The following is a 15689-nucleotide window of genomic DNA, read 5'->3' as shown; positions in this document are numbered from 1 at the left end:
GTGTGTCATATTAAGGGGCGGGGGGTAAATACTTATGCAATCAACTATTTGGTGTTTTATATTTATAATTAATTTAGATTACTCTTTAGGGATCTGTTTTCACTTTGACGCAAAAGAGTTTTTTTCTGTTGATCAGTGTCAAAAAAGCCAAATTAAATCCACCGTGATTCAGTGTTGTAAAACAATAAAACATGAAAACTTCAAAGGGAGGTGAATACCTTGTAAAGGCACTGTATGTCTATGGTTAAAAGGAAAGAATTTTTATTTGGAAAATCATAACCTAATTGATGAAATCAGGTCCATGACATAATTTTAATATTTGGATAACACAGCAAACTACTTGAGCTAAGAAATTTTAGCTTAAAAAGACTGTGAATGTCAACTTTATGAAAATCCTGTAACACAGTTGTTAGGGAAGAAATATTCTGGGTAATATACATTAATTAAATAGAATGTGTTCTCAATTTTACTACAGATACTGATCCAAGTAATTCCCTTCAAATTTGATGATATATGGGCTTGGGAAGGATATACATTTTTGTTTGCAAGAAACTAAGAAGTATTTTTCAATGTGTTCAAAAAGTAAAAAGCAAAAAATAGTTAAATATTGGACTGCCATAAATTATTTGATTCTGCTGAATATTGAAAGTGTTTGCAGAACAGTCACATCACAAAATTGTCGTCAAGTTTCTCACAACATAGAAAAGCACAACTTGGCCCCTTGAGTCAATGTTGGCTCTCAGTGTATTCCCACCAGCTCCACTCCCTTAATTATTTTCCATTAACCCATTCTTTCTCGCATATTCATCAACTCTCCCCTCCTCTTATCTGGGGATAAGTTACGCAACTAATCCACCCAGCTGCATGTCTTTGGGATGTAGGAAAAAACCAAAGCACCTGGAGAAACCCACACAATTACATAGAAAACATGCAATCTTTACACAGCCAGCATTCTGGATTGACATCAACCCTGGCCAGTGAAGCTGTGAAGCAGCAGCATGAAGAGGAATCACATGGTGTAGTAGGGCTGAATTTAGATTTAGATTTACAAAGGAAGAGTCACAGAACATGCAAGGGCCAGAGGAGATCATTAGCACTGGCCAGATTCAGCATTGAGGACATTGAACTAGGAAGTTGTGAGGCTGCACTGTGTAACTGATGCTGAATTGATTAAATTCTAACACTTTACATCAGAAAACTGTTTATTTAAGTCCCACCTAGTCTACGTATAATATTGAGGAAATAAATGCTGAAAATGCTGCACTCAGCAGGTCAGATAGCATCCATGAAACAGAACCAGATTTAACATTCAGAACTTTACTCAGCTTCCTTTTTTACAGATGCTGCCTTACCTGTAGAGTATTTCCAGCATTTTCCATTTCCAGCTTCTGCATTTTTTGATTTTCTTAATACCAAGCTTCAAAAAAGCAATAATTATAGCAGAGATAAGAAAGAGCAGTGTGAGCTGCCTTAATGACTATCGCCCAGTAGCACTCACATCTATAGTGATGAAATGCTTTGAGAGGGTGGTCTTAGGTAGAACGAACTCCTGCCTTAGCAAGGACCTGTACCCACTGCAATGTGCCTATTGCCACAATAGGTCTATGGCACACGCAATTTCAATAGCTCTTCTGACAGCCTTAGTTCACCTGGACAATACAAACATCCTATGTCAGGATGCTGGTCATTGACTATAGCTCAGCATTTAACTCCATCATTCCCACAATCCTGATTGATAAGCTACAGAACCTGGGTCTCTGCACCTCCCTCTGCAATTGGATCCTCGACTTCCTAACCGTAAGACCACAATCTGCACGGGTTGGTGATAATATCTCCTCCTCACTGACGATCAACAATGGTGCCCCCAGGGATGTGTGCTTAGTGCACTGTTCTACTCCCTCTATACCCATGACTGTGTGGTTCGGTATAGCTCAAATACCATATATATAAATTTGCTGATGATATAGCCATTGTTGGTAGAATCTCAGTTGGATATGAGAGGGTGTACAGGAGTGAAATATATCAGCTTTCTGAGTGGTGTCACGGTAACAACCTTGCACTCAATGTCAGTAAGATGAGAAAAGGCTGATTGTGAACTTCAGGAAGAGTAAGACGACAGAACATGAACCAATCCTCATAGAGCAATCAGAGGTGGAGAGAGTGAGCAATTTCAAGTTCCTTTGTGTCAAGATACCTGAGGATCTGACCTGGTCCCAACGTACTGATGCAGATATAAACAAGGCAAGACAGTGGCTGTACTTCGTTAGGAGTTTGAAGAGGTTTGGTTTGTCACAGAAAACACTTGAAAACTTCTATAGATGTTCAGTGGAGAGCATCCTGACAGGCTGCGTCGCTGTCTGGTATGGGGTGGGGGTGGGGCACTGCACAGGACCCAAAGAAGCTACAGGAAGTTGTAAAATGAGCCAGCTCCATCTTGGGTACCAGCCTCTGTAGTATCCAAGACATCTTCAAGGACCAGTGCCTCAGAAAGAGGGCATCCATTATTACGGACCCTCCATTACCCAGGACATGCTTTCTTCTCATTGTTACCATCAAGAAGGAGGTACAGAAACCTGAAGGCACACATTCAGCGATTCAGGAACAGCTTCTCCCCCTCTGCCATATGATTCCTAAATGGAAACTGAACCCCTCCAACTTTCAAATTCCTTACTCACTCTTCCTTCAGTTAGTCCTGACGAAGGGTCTCGGCCTGAAACGTCGACTGCACCTCTTCCTACAGATGCTGCTTGGCCTGCTGCGTTCACCAGCAACTTTGATGTGTGTTCCAGGAACACTACCTTACTTATGATACACCCTGGTTTCCTTGGCTGCACAAGTCTAGGGAAGACACTCCCAAGTCCCATCAAACTCATGAGATTGAAACTGGCTCATCCCACCCCAAACCCCAGTTTGTGTGGATACTGTGTCACTTGCTATCCTGTTACAAATTAGTGCCACCAAATTACAGACAGTACACTGCATACAATTAAAGGAATTATATTTATGAATCTTAACTAAAGGGTTAGTAAAGAGTAACAAAAAGAAAATGGCCCATTCTAATTAAACAGTCAAATGTGCACAAGTTGGAGCCCATCTTGATCTTCTCTGCCACTCACGCACTGGGCCCTCAGTCAGAGTGAACGCCCACACCACCTTCCAAATGTCACTCGCAATCCAACTCGAACAAAACAGGCCTCCCACCGGATCGTATGCTACGACCGGTTCTCCCCAGCGTCTTCTCTCTTCATCTCCCAACAAACAAAAGCCCAGACCAACCTTACTGATCCTCACCAAGAAAACCTCCGGTTGATTGGATGGCACACATTCTACGTCATCCCTTATCTTCAACAATAACCTAGACAGGCTGAAAGCAGAACAGCACCTCTTACAGAGCTGCTAAATGAAATACCTAAGTGTAACAGTAAAGGTGTGAACCAGGGTATTACACTTATTTTTAATACATGTTATTTCTGTTTTTGCACTATTTTCAAACTATTTTATATATAGTACTTCCTCTAATTTACTTATTTATTTTATTTTATTTATTTTCATTCTACATTATGTATTGCATTGAACTACTGCTGCTAAATTAACAAATTTCACAACACATGCTGGTGATAATAAACCTGATTCTGAGTACAGCTTTATTTGAGCCACCAAGCCCTTCAAGGAGAAGTAAATCAATGACTCTTGTTTGCTTAGCTATTTAATACCAATGATCCTGTGAAGAAAATGAAGTCTCGGCTTTCTAATTCTCATTCTTCCTTAGATTCTAAAAAACAAGTTGTTCATTCCTTTGCTGCTTGTAGATCTTACTATAATCAAAAAAATTTTCAAAGTCGCTGGAAAATAATCCATGCTTTTGCATATTAATATGTTGTACATGAAATGCACTGTAAAACTAGATAGAAACTGAGCCTCTAGTTTAGTAACTGGGACTCTGCCTTTGCTTTCTGTCGTTAAGATGTAGAAACAATTAGCAACGTTTCACTGGTGCTTACCGTACACACCATGGGATAAATTACAGTGCATAAGATAAAAGGAAAGCCGTGTTCACTTCTGTCCTAATTGCCTTCACTTCAGTGTATTAAAAAATTCAAAATGTAATAGTCAAGTTGGTGATAAGAATAAAGACTCAGCTCGCTGCCAAGTTAAGTCTGATAAATGACAACTGCATATAATTAATACTGTCATCTTCTTTCAGAGCAAAGAAGCAACTGCACTAACCATAGATTGTAATTGTCATCTTTGTCACATAAATGTGCTGTTATGAAGTTCAGACTGGATTTTATTGCCCAAAATGCTCATAAATTGAATGGTCAGTCATCTAAATTACTGGGTTAAATGCTTCCATGTCTTGCACTTGAGCTGCTGCATGAGGCAGTCTTGACTTGAGCCCTTTTGCACCTAATTGTGTTGCTTTAAAATGATTTCTACAAAGACCTGGACAGATTATAACTTGTAAACTGCAGCATTTGACAGTTTTTGCTGCTCCCCTGTTTAAAGTGCTGCTGCATTACCATGTTTACACTTGGTTTATTTTTAATATATTTTTGTGCAGGTAGAGCACCAGTGAAACATTCCTAATTGTTTCTATGCCTTAAAGACAAAACACAAAGGCAGAGTGCCAGTTACTAAAGTACAAATGCTCAGTTTTCTATCCAGTTTAATGTACAATGTATTAATTTGCAAAAGCATGGATGTTTAAAACAAATGTTGCCATCTTTAAACAACATCCTTATTTTTCTGAGTAGAGAAAATGTATGGCAACAAAATCTATTTGTAGAAAGGCCTACTCATGAATGTGTTTATGATGCTATGATTTCCCATTGGTACCCACACATTCAACAACCTTGTTTAAAAGGTGACATACAATGTTAGAAACAGGCTGTTCAGCCTACCACACATATACCGATAGTGGAAACAGAGTGTCCACCACAACTATACCAACTATCATACCCATTTATTCTCATCTCACTTGCCTGCAGTAGTTTCACATCCCTCTATGGTCTTCTCATTCAAGTACCAGTCAAGATGCCTCTTAAATGTTGTTGCTATTCCTGCATCCACAGCCTCCTCCAGCAGCTCATTCCAGATACCAATTACTCTTTATGTGAAATATTAACCCATCAGATCCTTTAAATCTCCCTCCACCTTCAACCTATGCCCTCTACTTCAGATGTCCCTACCATGTCATTCACTGGTTATCTACCTTCTCCATGCCTCTTGTAGTTTTATACACCTCTATCATATCACCCCTCAGCTTCCTGTGCTCCAGACAAAACAGACCTAATCTATGCAATCTCTCGGGATAATTCAAGCCTTCTAATCTAGGCAACATTCTCTGCACCATCTCTAATTTAATCACATTTTGTTTTTCCTATAGTGTGGGTACCCAGAGCTACATACAATACTCCATGTGCAGCTGAACCAGTGCTTTGTACAGCTGTAATATAATTTCCCAACATTTACTGAAAAATGTTTTTCAACATTCTGTTTAAAAGATTACATAAAGTATAGGAGCAGAATTAGGTTGTTCAGTCCATTTAGTCTACTCTGCCATTCTATCTCAATCTACCTTCGCTCCGTAACCCTTAATGCCTTTACCAATCAAGAACATATCACCCACTCTTAACTACATTGAATGACCCAATAGATGCACAGTATTGAAAAACGAATCTTTCATGTTCTAAAACCTGTACAGTCAGCCCTCCTTGTTTGCGGGTTCTACACGCGCGGATTCAACCAACTGTGGATTGGGAAAACCCGGAAGTTCTCTCTCCAGCACTCATTGTTTGAGCGTTTTTTCGTGTCATTATTCCCTAAACAATACAGTATAACAGCTATTTGCATAGCATTTACATTGTATTAGGTATTATAAGTAATCTAGAGATGATTTAAAGTATACGGGAGGATGTGCATAGGTTATATGCAAATACTACACCATTTTATATAATGGACTTGAGCATCCGTGTTTTTTGGCATCCATGGGTGGTCCCAGAACTAATCCCCCGCGGATAAGGAGGGCCGACTGTGTATATTAATTGACTGGTTGATTAACATTAAGCAATGTAAATTCAGCAAGCAAACTTATATGCCAACACCGTTTAGTTGAAGTGTATATTGAAAATCCTTGGATATGATTATCTTACAGCATTGGCTCAGGGATCATTTTATTGGCTGTGGATGTTGAGCCTCGTAGTCTCCTAACCGGAAGACCTAAACGTTATGTGTACAAAATCTTATTTGCGCTCAAAATATTTAATCTCTAACTATGAAGGAGACCAAAATTCATCCGGCTGGCCATCTTCTGAATCTGGGAAGATAAAAATCCCAGCACAAAATGTTACTGTTGGTATATTGATGGTGCATAAAATGCTGATTAGTCTGTAATTTCAGCCTTGTCCATTTTACTTCTTGGGCTTCATTAAACCTGTTGTGTCCTAAGCTGGATCCGGGTGGACAGCGACAGAAATAACAAGTGGCTTTCCCGCCAAGGAACAAGGGAATCCTCCCCATGGCAATGTCAATACTGTAGAAAGGAAGATTGGGGGGGGGGGGGAGGGTGAAGAGGGCCAAGAGTATCTTTAAATAACTGAAGCTGATGGAATATAGAAGTTTCAGGACCAAGAAGGCTTGAATACCTTTTGTAGCATTTGATGAAACAGCCCTGCTCCTGCGGAGCAAGCCTTCATTTAAAAAATAATGATAGTACACAACGTGGCCTATTTGGTTCACTCTGCTACCAGCTACCTGACTTTGGTGCCATGGGATTTCCAAGTAAAAACCTACATTGTGATGTCAATCCTACCACCACTTTCAAAATTCATTCAAAAGCCATACTCATTTCTCATGCCTTCCACTCTCTTTTAAAATTCTCCTGTTTGTTTTACTGCATTTTCAGCCTCCCCTGCTCTTCCTTTCTTCATCATGCTCTCTGCACAGCTCCTGCAATCAATTGTACTGTACATCAGTCTGTAACATATCTTCAGGTTTGCCACCACTAAAACATCATGCCAGAATACTAAAACATCAACATGACAGAGGGAAGAAGAAGAGGAAAGTAATTGAAATTATTGAAAGAGTTTCCAAATAATTTTATAGGAAACAATGAAATAAAGATGGAAGATACGTCAGTAGGTAAGGTATCCTCTTGAGGGCAGAGAAAACTTAATGGTTGAAGCTGTTTTGATAATGGGTCTTTGAACTGAGATATTAGTTCAATGTATCTTTCCACCAATGCTGATTGACTTGCTAAGTGTTTATTGTATTTTCTGTTTTATGTCAGATTTTGCAGTTTTTTATTTGTAGGAGAGGAAATCATGCTTACTTTGCTTGATCTTCTCAGAAGAGCTATGAATAACTGGCATGGACTGCTTGAATAAATTGGGTATCGTTTCCCATTAATCTTAATAAAATAAATATGCTGTATGTCATTACAGACTGCCACTGAAGTACTTGAAGGGCTTTTGGATGAAGATGATGAAGTTGTCCAGGTTAGTCTCAATCAACTATATATTTATTATTTTGTTCAGAAGACATGTAAGGTACTCAAATTTCCTGAGGCAGGAAAATTACCAAAGTGATTGAATGAGTGGATAACTCTGGAAAATTACTGTTTTTTTGTTGCTGTGGCTTGTGGTACAAAAAGCTTCTATTTCAGGAATGTTTTCTTTTTTCATTGTAGATATATATTTTTAGAGGAATAATGTGTCCCTTTTGAAATACTTAGTGTTTTTGTTTTACAGATATTTATTATTCATAGGCTTCTGAATAGTTGCAGTGCTTATTGGGCAGAGTAGTAACAAGAGAAATCATGAGATTTTAATCTACAAAGGCAATAGGAAACGTTGTACATCTATGGATTACAGAAGAGATTAAAGTTAATATTAAACCAAGGGAAAAAAACCTATATTGAAAAAGAAATAAGCTTAGAGTTTTGGAGTATTTTGGATTTCAATAAAGGATAATAAGGGAAAATAAATTATGAGAATAGTAAGAACAGAATTATAATAAACATTGTAACAGCTGCTGTATAGGAACATAAAAATGAAAAGAAATACCATGAAAAAGTTCCTAAGGTAGAAATTCCTAAACCTGAGAACTGATATACTCGAAGGATCTGATAATCTACACCTTAGAGTTTTGAATGGAGTGACTGAATACTCTGGTTGTCACCTAAAGTGTGAGAGATTCTGGAATGGTTCCTGCAGTCTGGAAGCTAGCATATGTGATCTCACTACTTAAGGAAAGAGGGAGAGAGAGGATGGAAAACTAGTTAGTCTGAGTACCCACAAAAAGATGCTGATCACTGACCATCATCACAGTTGCACTTCAAGCTGCATGCGTAGCTTACTGCTCTACTGTCTATATATCCATGACTGCATATAGTTCCAAAGCTAGATTAAAAGTATGGTTCCAAATTTGGCAACAACGCTGCTGTTTTTGGACAAATCACAGTTGTTGATGAGTTAGCTTACTGGAGCAAGATGGGTCTCTGAAGTACCACACCAGCAGGCTCAGGGAAAGCTATTTCCCTTCAACCATTTGATTCTTGCACCAATCAGTAAAACCCTAATGACTTCAGTTTAGCAAATCTATAACCACTTTGACCACCTTACCGCTTTGCACTAAAATAGATATTTATTTGAATTGTGGTTTCTTTTAAAAACATGTATGATTTTGGATTAATTTATATTTTCTTGTGAATGCTATTTATATGATGCAACGTGCCTATGATGCTGCTGCAGTTAAGTTTTTCATTACAGCTGTGCATTCAAGTATTTGTGTATGTGACAATAACCTTGACTTTGATTGGTCATCGGAAAATTCTGGAATCCATAATAAATAATGTAATATTGAAGTATCCAAAATAATAACATGATTAAATAGTTTTAACATGAATTCATTGAAGCAGAATCATGTTGACTAATCTATTGATGTTCTGTGAATTTTACATCTATGATGGTGGATGAATAGGAAGCTGTGGTGGTGACATGTTTTGAACTTTGCAAAGATCTGTTGAAAGAGATTGCTGAACAAAGTTAGAGCATGTGGAATTGGGATAATACAAATCAAAGGTTTGGCTGAGTGTGGCCTTCTGCTGCTGTAGACCATTCAATTCAAAGTTCAATGTGTTATATGTTCAGAGATGCTCTCCTGCACACCACTGTTGTAATGCATGGTTATGTGAGTTACTGCTGCCTTCCTGTCAGCTGGAACCAGCCCGGCCATTCCCCTCTGACCTCGCCTATTTCCTCCCACAGAACTGCCACTCACTGGATGTTTTCTTTGTTTTTCACTTCATTCTCAATAAACTCTAGAGACGGTTGTGCATGTTAATCCTAGAAGACCAGCAATTGCTGACATATTTGAACCATCCCTTCTGCCACCAACAGTTATTCCATGGTGAAGGTCACATTTCTTCCCCGTTCTGATGTTTGGTCTGAACAACAACCTCTTGACCATGTCTGCATACTTTCATGCATTGATTTGCTGTCACATGATTGGTTGATTGGATATTTGCATTAATGAGCAGGTGTACAGGGCCACTGAGTATGTTTCCAGGTTTGCTGATGACATGAAACTAAGCAGGAATGTGTATAATATTGAGGATGCAAAGATGCTTCAAGAGGCTATCAACAGGGTAAGAGTGTTGTCAACAACTTAGATGGAGTATATTGTGGGAAAATATGTTTATCCACATCAGCAGGAATGAAAAAAAGCGAACTATATTTGCTTTTTTTGTGGTGAGAGGTTGGGTGAAATTAATAAAGGCACCTGGGTGTGCTTGTACACAAATCACTAAAAATGTAACATACAAGTGCAGCAGAACAATTGGGGAAACAAATATTAGATTGAACTAGCAACATACACAAAATGCTGGTGGAACGCAGCAGGCCAGACAGCATCCATAGGAAGAAGCATAGTCGACGTTTCGGGCTGAGACCCTTCTTCAGGGCACATTAGATTGGACTTATAGTTAAAAGATTCAAGTACAAGAATAAAGAGAACTTACTACAATTATTTAGAGCCTTGGTGAGACTATACCTGGAATATTATGTACTCTTCTAAAAGGTGTTTTCACCTAAAAGGATAGACTAAGTAGACTGAGATGTCATCAGGGAATATATTCAGTAAGTTAGGCTTCTTTTTAGAGTTCAGGAGAGGTGAGAGACCTCTTTATAATGTACAAAGAATTTAAAGGCTTCACTGCATATTTCCACTGGCTGACAAATCCAGAAATACACAATCAGTCTTAGAGTAAGGGGTAGGTAATTTAGCACTGAAATAAAGAAAGTAATCTTCACTCAAAGGATAATCTATCTTTGGAATTTTTTACCAAAGTAGTGGAGTTACTAATTGTATAAAATACTGAGGCTGAAAAGGGTCTGGTTAATAAAGGAATGAAGGAGTATGGGGATAAAGAGCAGAAAGATGAAGAAATTATGTTGGAAGATCATCATGGCCTAATAAAATGGCAGTGGATGCTCAAGGGGCCGGATGGTCTACTTTCTCCTGGCTTTTATGAAATCCAGTTTGTATCTATCTATTAGTATGCCCTTGGACCTCTCATTTTTATCTTTCTCAACCATTTCCTTTAAGATTTGTGCCAAAGGTTTTTTGGAATGTTTGCACAAGTAATACTTCAGATCTTAGTCCAGTTCCTTCAAATTGGCATTGACTATTTGCAGTAATTGGTTTCCAGAAACCTCCATTCAGTGAAGGCCCTTTCATAATTTACTATCTGTGTCAACCTTTGTTCAACGATCAGAGGGCTCATACCCACCTCTTATGGTTAATGAGCAGTGTTGATCCCTATCCTCCTACATGTTTTGAGGGAATGAATTATCTGTGTTAGGCCCCTAAAGACCATAAGACATAGGAGCAGAATTAGGCTGCTTATTATCCCTGTAAACCCCATTCTCCTACCTTCTTCCTGTAACTTTTTACACCTGACTAACCAAGAAATTATCAACATCTGCTGTAAATATACTCAATGACTTGGCTCCGTGGCATTGAATTCCACAGATTCACTACCTTCTAGCTAAAGAAAATCCTCTTCATCTCTGTTCTGAATGGACATCCCGCTGTAATGAGGCTGTGCCCTCAATTCCTAGAGTCACTCACTACAGTAAACATTCACTCCACATCTACTCTGTTTAGGCCTGTTAATATTCAATGGGTTTCAAAGATATCCCCCCTCATCCTTCTAAACTCCTGTGAATACAAGCCCAGAACTATCAAATGCTTCTCATGCGTTAACCCTTTCATTCCTGGAATCTTCTCATGAACCTCTTCCAGTCCCTGTCCAATGCTGACACATTTTTTCTTAAATAAGGGGCCCAAAACTGTTCACAATACTGCAAGTGCGGTCTGACCAATGCCTTGTAAAGCCTCAGCATTACATCCTTGCTCTCATGTTCTTGTCCTTTTGAAATGAATGCTAACATGCAGCTTAGAAAAGCAGAGAGCTATGCACTAGGGAAATTCTAGAGTAGGTTACGTGGTCGGCACAACATTGTGAGCTGAAAGGCCTGTAATATTCAGTAAATTTCTATGTTCTATGTTCTAACATTGCATTTGCCTTCCTTACCATCGACTCAGCCTGCAAGTTAACCTTTAGTGAATCCTGCACAAAGCCTTCAGTCTTTTTGCACCTCTGATTTTTGAATTTTCTCCCCATTTAGAAAAAGGCCTTTATTCCTTCTACAAAAGTGCATGACCATATACTTCCCTACACTATATTCCATCTGCCATTTCTTTGCCCAATTCCCCAATTTGTCCAAATCCTTCTTTAGACTCCCTGCTTCCTCAACACTATTTGCCCCTAACTTTGTATGGTCTGGAAACTTGACCACAAAGGCATCAATTCTGTTCACCCAGTTGTTCACAATGTGAAAAGAAGCAGTCCTAGTACCAACCTCTGAGGAACAACACTTGTCACCGGTGGCCAACTAGAATAGGACCCCTTTGTTTTGATTCTTTGCCTCCTGCCAGTCAGCCAATCTTCTCTCTATGCTGGTATCTTTCCTCTAATACCTTAAACTCTTATCTTGTTAAGCAGCCTCACATCCAACACCATGTCAAAGGCCTACTGAAAATACAAATAAACAACATCCACTGACTCCTTTATCTATCCTGCCTATTATTTCCTCAATGAATTTGTCAGGGAAGATTTCCCCTTAAGAAAACCATGCTGACTTTTGCCTACTTTATCCTGCACCTCCAAGTACTCTAAAAACTCGTCCTTAATAATGGACTCCAATATCTTTCCAAATCAGGCTAACTTGCTTATAATTTCCTTTCTTCTGCCTGCCTCTCTTCTTAAAGAGTGGAGTGGCATTTGCAATCTTCCAGTCCTCTGGAATCATTTCAGAATATATATTTCTTGAAAGGTCATTACTAATGCCTCCACAATCTCTTCAGCTACTTATGATTATGATTATGAAGACACGTAGTCCTCTTTTATTTTTATTTAGTAATACATGCATTAAGAAATGATACAATATTTCCTCCGGTGTGATATCACAAAACACAGGACAGACCAAGACTGAAAAAACTGACAAAACCACATAATTATAACATATAGTTACAACAGTGCAACAATACCATAACTTGATGAAGAAGTCCATGAGCACATTAAAAAGTTCAAAGTCTCTCAAATGTCCCACATCTCACGCAGACAGGAGAAGGAAAAAAAACTCTCCCTGCCATGCCGACCAGAATCCGACTCTGAGTCATCCGAAAGCTTGGAGCTCTGATCAGCTCTCCAACACCGAATACTGAGCACCATCTCTGTCAGAACGATTTGACCTCAACCTCGGTCGCCAACAGCAGGCAAAGATTCCCGACCACGCAGTAACGACAGCAGCGAACAAGCATTTCAGAAATTTCTCCAGATGTTCCTCTGTGCTTTCACGTCCATTCTCCATCAAATCAGAATTGTCCACGGCCCCTATTTAACGGATACAATATCATTTTTCACTGGAGGGCTGCGCACGCGCAGCTCGCTGCTCTGTCTCCTCCCGCCCGTTCCTTCATAACCCTGGGGTGTAGTCCATCCGATCCAGATGAATTACCTACCTTCAGGCCTTTCTGCTTCCCAAGCACCTTTTCCTTAGTAATAGCAACTACACTCGCTTATGTCCCTTGGCACTCTCAAATTTTTGACATACTGCTTGTGTTTTCCACAGTGAAGACTGACACGAAATACTTATTAAGTTCATCCTCCATTTCTTTGTCACCCATTAATACGTCTCTAGTGACACTTTCCAGCAGTCTCTCCCCTCTTTCACTCTTAATATATCTGAAAAAATCTTTTGGTATTCTCTTTGATATTATTGGCTAGTCCACCTTCATATTTTGTCTTTTCTCTCCTTTTTTTGTTACCTTCTGTTTTTTAAAAAAATTTCCCAATTCTCAATCTTCCCGCTAATTTTTTGTGATATTTTATGCCCTCTTTTATGCTACTTTTCACTTCCCTTGTCATCCACAGTTGCCTCATGCTCCCTTTAGAATATTTATTCATCTTTAGGAAAATACTGACAACTCTGCAAAATAAGTCAACCAATGTCAATGTCCTCATCCAGATTAACCTCCCCACTATTAATATTTTTACAGAAGTTTTGTTATCTCCAATGGACATGCCACATTATCATAGAGTCATACTGTATAGAAGACCATAAGATATAGGACCAGAATTAAGGCCATTTGGCCCATTGTGTCTGCTCTGCCATTTCATCATGGCTGATCTAAATTTCTTCTCAACCCCAATCTCCTGCCTTCTCCCAGAAGCTGATGCTTTGCTCCACCATGTCCATGCTGATCATCAAATGACCATCTAGACTCATTCCATTTTCTAGCCCTTGGCTCATAGCCTCTCATGCCTGGACAATTCCAGTGCTTGTTTACATATGTGTCAAATCTTGTGAGAGTACCTGCCTCCAGCACCCACTGCAAGGAATGCAGTCCTGGCTTCTGGGTGCAAATCTATGATCCACTTAATCATCAGTAGTTACCAGATATTTAACATGGGAAATTATGTGAATTTGATCCTTATGGTAACATCATTTAACCATTTGGCCTTTTCTCCTTGGAGCAACAGAGATTGAGATGTGACCTGATAGAGGTGTATAAGATGATGAGAGGCATTGATCATGTGGATAGCCAGAGGCTTTTTTCCAGGGCTGAAATGGCTAACATGAGGGGGTATGGTTTTAAGGATGCTTAGAAGAAGGTACGTATGTCAGAGGTAAGTGTTTCACACAGCTTGCGGTAGGTGGGTGAAATGCACTGCCAGCAATGGTGGTAGAGGCAGCTACAATAGAGTCTTTTAAGAGACTCTGGGATAGGTACATGGAACTTAGAAAAATAGAGTGCTATGTGGTAGGGATATTCTAGGCAGCTTCTGGAGTAGGTTACATGGTTGGCACAACATTGTGGGTAGTAGGGCCTGTAACGTGCTGTAGATTTCTATGTTCTATGTTCAAAGCAAGGACCAAGCGGTTGAGTGTATTATTCAACTATTATTCAAATGATGTGCCATGCTTATCACTGACAGCACCAAGATTTGCAGGGAGGAACTCTAAATGGAAATGCAGAACATGAATCTTTCGTGATATGTTGCACTTCATGGTTTTTATGTTTAAAGCATGTTGTTAACCAGTTGCATGTAGTTTGGCACTCTGTAGTTGCTAAGAAAGTTTTTAACAACATCCTTCAATGCCTTCCATGCAATTTCCTATGGTCCCACTAGAAGTTCTTTGAATTGCCTGTCATTGATGACCTGTTTGATGTGTGGACCAACAAAAATGCCTTCCTTAATCAGTTATCAGTTATTCTGGTAAACATCTGTCTCAAATACTGAAATCCCTCTCAGAAATTTATAGCCATTGTTAAAACCTGCCCTGCCATGCAGCATCCTCCCTGCCTAAGCATGCCCAGACATGCCTGGACAAGATGGAAAACTTTTCAGCTTATGTTGTGGGCAACATTTTAATTAACTTGGAATTACATTTCATGGTGATCAGCAGCCCCAATTCCATAAGATCCAACCAAAAGTATTCAGGAAGCAAAATCTTTGTTGTCCAATGTCATTGGTACATTGGGGAGGACATATGACCAGCCCTCTCACCCTGATGACATCACCTTCTTCACTTTACATTTGGCGACTAGGCAGTGCACAAGAAATAGAACGAAATGCTCACATTTCAGGCCAAAGATCTGATAATGGTGAACAAGAGATCTCTACAAGGAGGAAGTGCCGCCATGTATGCCCTATTTTCAATCATAACATTGTCAATATCCGAGAATAAAAGAAAATATTGACACTATCTCATTATTTTTTTCTCTCAGAAGTGTTGATGGAAGATATACAGCAAAAGATCCCACCATTTCCATTTGTTTGTTCATTCCGGGGATGGGGCAAATCCAGCATTTTATGCCTATTGTTATATTTCCCTCAAAATTTTGTTGATAAATTTCTGCTTGAGTACAAGATTTCTCACGGGGAATGTATTCCCAAAATACTGCTTGAGTGAGAATTCCTCAGACTTTGATCCATCAAGATCAAAGCTGTAACAGGACTCGCAGCAACATGCTCCGAGAAGAACTTGCAGGCAGTGGGAGTGAAGTACTTATTCCCTGTTTCTTATAGTGTTGTAATGATGAAAGGAATGAGGAAGTAG

At 39.3% G+C, this 15689-nt stretch overlaps 1 protein-coding gene across 1 annotated transcript in view; it reads left to right on the top strand.

The window, feature by feature from the left end:
• The window catches only part of si:dkey-12j5.1 (uncharacterized), a 434002-nt gene that overhangs the window by 287851 nt on the left and 130462 nt on the right, over window positions 1-15689 (top strand). The window contains exon 9 of the mRNA XM_063042381.1: window positions 7443-7496. Within this exon, the coding sequence (XP_062898451.1) occupies window positions 7443-7496 (54 nt within the window). The remainder of the gene's footprint in view (window positions 1-7442; window positions 7497-15689) is intronic.

Source organism: Mobula hypostoma, chromosome 3, assembly GCF_963921235.1.
Source record: "Mobula hypostoma chromosome 3, sMobHyp1.1, whole genome shotgun sequence".
Classification (NCBI taxonomy): Eukaryota; Metazoa; Chordata; class Chondrichthyes; order Myliobatiformes; family Myliobatidae; genus Mobula; species Mobula hypostoma.
The sequence above is the reverse complement of the archived record's forward strand: the minus strand, read 5'-3'. Positions and strand labels throughout refer to the sequence as shown.